The sequence below is a fragment of the Mesitornis unicolor genome, unplaced genomic scaffold, assembly GCF_000695765.1.
Source record: "Mesitornis unicolor isolate BGI_N332 unplaced genomic scaffold, ASM69576v1 scaffold762, whole genome shotgun sequence".
Lineage (NCBI taxonomy): Eukaryota > Metazoa > Chordata > Aves > Mesitornithiformes > Mesitornithidae > Mesitornis > Mesitornis unicolor.
In genome coordinates this window covers 44,188-52,442 of record NW_010171019.1, presented here as the reverse complement: position 1 = coordinate 52,442, position 8,255 = coordinate 44,188, and the positions used below count along the sequence as shown (strand labels likewise).

Genomic DNA, 8,255 nt, shown 5'->3' with positions numbered 1-8,255 from the left:
ATTTAACACTAAAAAAATAATATTCAAAATTATTTGCCTGAGCCATTACTTATTGTACTTATTTTACTACATAAGGAATCCAAATTATGAATAATTTATCCGTTGTCCTAGCTGTCACTTAGGAGAGCAGTACAAAGTAGATGATGAACAAAATGGTCAGACAGTGGGATACTTAGTCTGGAACTAAAGAAAAACCAACTTAGTGTGAAACTGGCAGGCCTTCATTTGTTTAAAAACTTCCAACTGGGATCACACAAAGATTTTGGAAAATAAGTATATATACAGAGCAGAAATCTTAAAACCCAAATGCATTCCTAATGTTATATCATGCTCCTCTATCATGAATACTCTCTTCTACAAGAATTCATTATTTCATAGAGAAAGATACAAAAGGAGGTAAAGAATAACATGTTTAATTGCTAGCCAGCAATGCAGATTTTATTAACTTCCAGCTTTACCAGAAAACCAACCCAGTGCATCTTTCTCCATCATGTTTGACTAAACTTTTGTCAATCAAATCAAAATGTAATCACAGAAACTCCAAAAAGAAAAGAAAATTCAGATGTTTTGAGAGATGCTGAGTAGATTTTCTGCAGTATCTGGTAAGTCTAGTAAGATCACAAACAAAATGCTTATGAGAGGGGCTCTGGAACTTTTTTGATTAGTTTACCATTGCTTGGGTGCTCATCCAGAAGTCAGAGACATTCCATGTACATATATCAATCCCTGCTGACAATTTGAAACTGGAAAATACTTTTGTGAAATAATTTAACAAAGATAATGGGACTTTAATATAAGAAAATGATACAAGCCATATTTTTCTCCAACTCTGATCATTCTACAAAAAAGAATGCTGCAACACATGCTAACTTCCTCATTATGGAACAGATAATCTTTTATAGAAAGAGCATGGACAGTAGCATACAAGGTAAAAAAAAGGTATATATTCCTGCACAAGGGATTTATGCTTTACTAGGATATTGTAGTAGTTAGGCAGTAGTTATGTACTTAAAACAGAATCTACACACTGGGATACAGAACTGCTGACCTATTTGTGCAGCGATATCCAACATTTTAAATTCCCTACATTTCACTAATGTTGGAAAAAATGATGAATAGTTCATAACACTTCAGCCAACTGTACTAGTGGTTGAGATATGACATATGCTTTTAAGGCCTAGAAAAGCTGACTTTTATCTAGATTAATAGGTTAATGATTTGGCTATAGATTCGCTTTACTTACCATTAGTTCTCTATAAGAAGCTATAAAATTTGTAGCTATTAAATGATTTCCTTGGCAAGAAGAGCTACTTGTATTGTTATCAAGGAGTTTCTCCAGGATAAGATACCTATATATTAATGTCAACTCTGTTTCACAAACAAAATAAAAATTAGATATTTTTAGCTCTGTTGTATAATGATCTAGTTGTTCTGAGTAGTTCTACTAGAACTGCTACTTTGGTGAGTTTAAGTGATACTGTGTGGTTTCTGGATTCCACTAATGAACTAGATTGTAGTATGCCTTAAATGAGACATACTAGACCAGTTGGCTCTTGACATGCAGGTAATGTTGAATTGAAAGAGCTCAATGCATCTCTCATACAGCTAGTCTCACTGCCTCTAGAATTATCGAGTTTAGTGTCTCAGTTCATAGTATTGCAGAAGCTGTCTTAATCTTGAAAGAACTCAGAGAGTTGCATAACTATCTCTTTATTCCCATGCATTTTCTTTGTGTACTGTGTTTGCTTGAATAATGTAGCTAAAGTGCTTGAAGGTCAAAAGGTCTAATTTCAGCTATCTTCCTTAGAAAAAAAAGAAAGAGTGAGCAGTGTTAACCAACTGTGTTAAACAACTCCAATCAAGCAACCAAAACTTGAAATTCAATATTTCACAGTGAAAATTAACTACTCTGCCACTAGAAAACTGAACAGTTCACACACAGAATATTTCTATAGCTCAGGAACTACAGTAAAAAAAGAAACATACAAGCCACCCACTCACTCCCCCCAAAAAAAACTCCAAATTAAAAAAACCAACAAACTCAATGCAAAAAAACCCTTAAATGTATTATGGATAGTTCATTCTATATTACAATGAAGTCAGTATAAATCTTGAAAAGCTTAAGCTAGATACTGGCTTAAGCATGAACAGAGTTGTTAATCAAGTTTAATGCAAGTTTTATTTACTTTTATATGCTAGAACATATAATGCAGAAATCAAAAACGGAAGAGCTTAACTTCAGATTCTAGGTTGCATATCAAAGTTTGGCCACTGTGAAACAGGATTTTTTTGCTTTTCAGAATTAACTAATATGCTCTAAAACTTTCTCAAAAAACATTAGTGAATGATCTTCACAATATAATTTTTACAGTGACTCCTTGCTTCTCTTTCCAACGTATCTAACGACACAGTCTTCAGTGATTTCAATGTGGTCCTGAATGGGCCTTTTCTGTTTATATAAAGTACGAAATTCACAAAATAGTAATAGACTAAAATTATTTAGATTATTACCTTGGTTATTTTCTTGTCTTCACAACTGAAATGAGTTTAAAGCTCACCTTCCAAAGAAAAAACGTGGTTAAAAAAAGCAATTGTCCATTTTTATTTTGTTTACATTGCACTGAAAATTTACATCATACTTTTACAAATCCTTTTTCATAAAAATATACTTCTTTACAAAAGTGTATGCATTAATATAAGAGGAGTAGCCAGTTGCAGAAGAAACATTTTAAACGATCTCAAATGTATTAACCTTAACATTAATGAATGAATCATAGTTATTGCAGTCATTTGAATAAACAAGAATAAATAACAACCAATGGTATAAAATATAAAACAGCATCCTTTTAGTAGAATACAGTTTGACAGAGTTGTATGAATATTCAAAACAAAATGTTGTAAAATGGTTTATAAGAAATTCATCAAACATTATAGAAATCCAAGCAGCAATCCTGGGTACAATGATTTTTGGTAGGCACTCTCTATTACGGTAATAAAAAGTTTAGATTTTCACAGAATTATTCATGTTTGAAAGGGACAATAACAGATAATTCACACTGGCTAACACACAGTATTTGTGAGTCATGCTATGAATGGAAGACGACCTACATCAAATAAATTACTGGGTTGCCACTGAATAATTCTGATATGAAATAACTGTAAAACTAAAAATTAATTTTCCTTACAAGTGATTCTTGAATGTCTAAAACTTGAATCTGAGGGCTGTGGAATCTGAATTGTCCCTAAAATAAATATCCCTAATACGATCATGGTTTTTCACACACACACATATATATATGTATGTATGTATATATTTTAATATTATTGTTTTCATTGCACTATGGTAATATATTCAATTTTAAATCATTAGCTGTAAGGATTTGCTTCCATAAGGTATTTAATATATCAATTAAATAGATGTGAAAACACAGTATTTCCAAATTATAACTTCCTCTTGCCTTGTAGGTCTGATCCAAAGTTCACTGAAGTGTGTTAGAATCTATCAACTTCAATGGGATTTTACCATGCTTTGTGCATGCATTTTGACAAAATGCTGAAGGAATAAACTGATGTGGTCTAGATTTAACTAGCATAGATTAAAAAACAGGTTCCGAATTATTTATATATATGGATGTGATTGCTATTGTTATTGTAAACTGCACTTTTAAATTGGAAATACCATTAAATTATATTTTCACATTTGAAAAAAATGTAAGATGGTCACTCCTTTGAATGATCTTCAACAGTAAGGAATATACCCAGATGACAAATCTCAATTCATACTAGCTTTTTGATTGCAAAATTTGTCTGATTATATGATTGACAAAAGAAACGAAGAAACACTACCATTTGTGGGTATTGTTAGTGGAAATAGAAAAAAGGAGCTTGACTTGGAACATGAAAAGTAAGATGTGAAGCAGGGAAGGAAATTCATCAAATAAGAACCTGACATTTTCATTTTTCTTCTGTGACATGAAAAGAGTACTTGCTGATTTCTAAACACTACACCAGGACTTAAAAAAATAAGAAAGAAAAATAAAATACTAAATGGGCTGAATAAATGAAAAAAAAGGTACAAACTCATGAGAAAGATGTAGCATATGACTGTTAAAGAGAAGTCAGTGATCTATTGTCTCCTGTAAGTATAGCTCTTATTTTCTACCTATATCTTTTTTTTAACCCAGTACCTCTATTATAGTTTTTATAAAGCACAGAAATACTGATAGTGGATGCTCCTCCAATATATGCAAATATGTTTTATGTTTTAGAATAATCTCCTTTTTTAAAAAAGCAAATAAACTGTGAGTAGCACTCATGGAGTGCAGCAAATTTTTTAAAAACTCTCCATGGTATACACGAAGAACAATTCTGATCCAGTTTATGAAAAACAAAATCAAAACAAAATAACCACGACCAATTCTCATCTATCATCCTCAGGAAAAGGTGACCCAGTTTATCCTGAAAAGTGTGCTTTAATTTTTTTTTAAATTATTTCTTTTTTTCTTAAATCAGTGAACTATGTGTGCACTTTGTTGTGTGTCAATTTCCAGACTTTGGAGATGTAAAATTACCACATTATACCATTGTGCAAACGGTGTTCAAGTTGGGGTCAAATCGTACCGCTTTCCCTTCCACAGACTTTGCATTTGTGTCATACATGGGGTTTTCAAAAGCAGCTTGTCCATTATTATTTTCATGTACAGAGCATCCTGTATACTGTGTTTTAGGTGCAGTCCTGTAGAAGAAAGACAGAGTATTTGTAGTGCAGCTTTCCTCACTTACTTGACACGGTGTAAGAATCTGAAAAGAATTTAGCTCCCAGTTCCAATTATAGGAGCTAAATATAACATCGTGATTTCTTTTTAAAGTATCCGTGCTAAGAATTATTACTCTCTTTACCAAAGTTTAAGAGATTTATGATTCATTTAAAATGATGTTCACTTAAAAACTTAGATAACAACCTGAGAAGAGAAAGGTATTTCCACTTGGATGATAAAATGATAGTTAAGAGCATAGCAAAATCTTGTAAAGATGTAGTAATTCCCCAGCCAGATGTCTGACATTTTCTTTCTCCCTTTGGAGACTCAACAAGTTTATCAAGAAAGAATTTATAGCTGAAAATTTTTCTTTCTCCCTAAAGAACTCAAAATATCAAAGTTTAATCCCTTGAAAACACTTAATCTATATTGTTATGCAAAATTCATACTATAATTTAAACCATCAATATAAAATGTAGAGACAATTTTGCTTACAGCATACAGTCAATGGCAAATGCATAAAAAATACATGAGCATTTCTTTGTATTCTGAAGCAGTATAAAAACAAAAGATGACTTTTAAAATGATAGTATGATTTTTATATTAATGTTATCCTGCAAAATATATTACAGTTATTATTGTCAGGTAACCAGATGTAAATCACAATTTGACAGTTGGTAGGCAATGAATTGTCTTATCATTAAAGTAATTAAAATTTCTTTAGCCCATTTAATGTTCTAAAGCTATAGGAAGAAATTATTGACACTAAACCCAAAGAACTCATACTAGTCTCTATAACATGAACAAAACTCTTGAACTTACACTACTGACACTGAGAAGACTGGTGGCTATGTAACATAATTGGATATGAACTAATAATGTCAGATGCAGAAATTGTTCCATAATAAAATCTTTCAATGACATAATACTTGCATATATTTGCAGGCCAATAAACAGGTATTAAAATATATTACTCAAGATATGACTCATAACTCTGTCACATGTAAAAAAAAAATACAGGCAATCTACTGTAAGTGCACACAAAGTCTATTCATTATACTATTCCTCATATGCAAATAATGTATAACATCCATTTTCTAATTATAAAGGTAGAAATTTATAACATTTTGTAATGGGCAGGAATGAAAATATTGCACAGCACAATAAACTCATATTTCATTGTGCCAGATCTTAATGGAGGTAGGAAGAACTGTCTATATGCACATTTTGCAAATATTTTGTGGTTTTACTGAAAAATTTATTTACACTAACAAAGACTGAAGGCAATAAAAGGAGCAAGTCATACAGGAATTCTATATACACAATTCGTACTTACCTTTGTTTATAAAGATAAAAGCCAAAACCAGCAAATATAAGGGCAAAGAAAGGCACAAGGATAGCAATGGCCACTGAACTACTGTTTGTACCATGTGGTTGATTAGAAGAATTTGAACCCTCAGACATGTTAAGACCTAAAAAGAATAATAATTAAAAAAAACAAGTAATATAATATGTTCCATTACTCTCAGCACATACTACTCTATAAAACTTCAGAATTCAATAACACCTTGTAATTGGGTCATCTTAATGTGTTCAGCTGTACACATACACCTGTATGCTGAGACCACCTGGAAAATACCTGCATTGTGGTATACCATATTCTGATTAATAAGTGGATGCAACATGTTGGCAGGACAATAGATATAGTCTGGTACAGCAAGTAATTTACTGATAATTCTGTATGGGATCCAAGTTTTATATGTTTTTAATACATATTATTTTCCTGTGTTACAAAAAAGTCAAATTTATAATAATGCATGTATTTTACTATATTACTGAAAATATTTGCATATTTCAGAAATTAATAAATACTACATATATAAAAAGAAAACATTATTTCACTGAAAGGGTATATCACCTGAAGAGGCAAACTGAAAATTCAAAATATTGTTTTCATTAGGTGCTGCTATTGACATGTAGAGTGAAAGAGGTAGAAACAATCATTAAAACCTAAAGCCACATACTCATGAAAAAATAATAATATGATGTGCTGTGTGGTAAACATGCTAAACAAAATTGGTTCCATGGTTGTAAATCTCTCCATAATTGTATTATTGTCTATAATTAATTATTGTACAGAATTCAAATCTGAGTGAACCATTCTGTTCCTAGAAGATATAAACCAATAAAAGATACTTTTAATATATAACAGAAAAGAATCTCACAACTACAAAAAAGACATTCCTCTAAAAATCAAATGCAGAAATACAATTTTCATAAGACCCTATTAAAGCAGTTTGCAAAGGAAGTCTTGCATGTTAATTTTTGTTAGATGACTTTCAAATATTTTGAAGAAGTTAATAGAGGGAAATAACTTTTTATATTCATGTGAAGAAAATACTTCTTGATAAAGATATTTCTAAATATTGGTTTTATCTATATGATTTTATGGAATTTGCATATGCAAATACAATGAAAATCAGGATTCCAAGCAGTGCATTTTACTGTGATTTAGAAGTCTGAAAAAATAAAAATTTGCCTTTACTTCATACATTCATTAATAAATCCTGCCAGCATATTCAGGAATTAAAAAAATTTCTGATTTTACTGAAAAAATAAGAGAACAATACTTGGTGTCTGAAAGAAACTGATTTTGCATTCACATACAGGAATTTTATCTGAGGATAAGCACTCTCTCTAAGGAGCCATTACATTAGTGAAAAGTAATTCCTTTTCTAAGACATTCTCAATGGTATTTTATCATTCAAGAATACAGTATTAACTAAATTCAAATTCTTATTGAAGGAGAAATATCACAATTCTTAAGACAGTATCAGAAGAGTAAATTAAATTCTTTTTCTTAAAAAGAACAACTGAATGTTACCAGAGATCTGTTACCAGAGCTTTCTTTTCAAGACAGGATAAGTAATGACTATTAGTTTGGTGTAGAACTGAATGTATAGAACCAAGAAGTCAATTTTTAGGAAATAAGTGCTTATCAAGCAAGCAAGAATTACTTGCAAATATTTAACAGTTTCACTCTTCTAGCAAATGTTTAGTTAAAATGTTTCATCACCATAAGCAAGAGAACAGTTTCGCAGAGCATTCTATAACATGGGCCTTCTAGGTTTTAAAATGTGAAACTAAATGCATTTCACACATATTCACCGAAAAAACATTGCTCAAAACACTACAGATCTGTAGCTATACTAAGTAGTATATTGCAATGCATATATAACTCCTTACAACTTCTGACAAAACACTCTTTGTAACTACTACTTAAATGAGATTTTAAAGATAGTAATATCTCAGTTTTCTATAAAATGTCAGTACTGATAACATCCTGCAGATACCCTTATACTACTGGACATAATAAAACAGAGTATGTAACAATGAACTGGCAAAAACTTGGAATTTGCTGAATACCTAATCTTTGAAGTCCAAATTGTCCATAATCTTTGCCCTGGATGAATCCTTGAAAAACATATGTTGCTCCAT

The 8,255-nt window shown here is 31.0% G+C and overlaps 1 protein-coding gene across 1 annotated transcript; it reads right to left on the bottom strand.

The window, feature by feature from the left end:
- Positions 1-3,900: 3,900 nt before the first annotated feature.
- On the bottom strand, positions 3,901-8,249 carry LOC104537083 (CUB and sushi domain-containing protein 3-like). Its single transcript, XM_010179867.1, has 3 exons — positions 8,184-8,249; positions 6,094-6,229; positions 3,901-4,735 (listed from the first exon to the last, which is right to left on the bottom strand). Exons 2-3 carry the CDS (start codon positions 6,219-6,221, stop codon positions 4,576-4,578), a joined length of 288 nt encoding a protein of 95 aa, XP_010178169.1. The 5' UTR covers positions 6,222-6,229; positions 8,184-8,249; the 3' UTR covers positions 3,901-4,575.
- Positions 8,250-8,255: the final 6 nt, after the last annotated feature.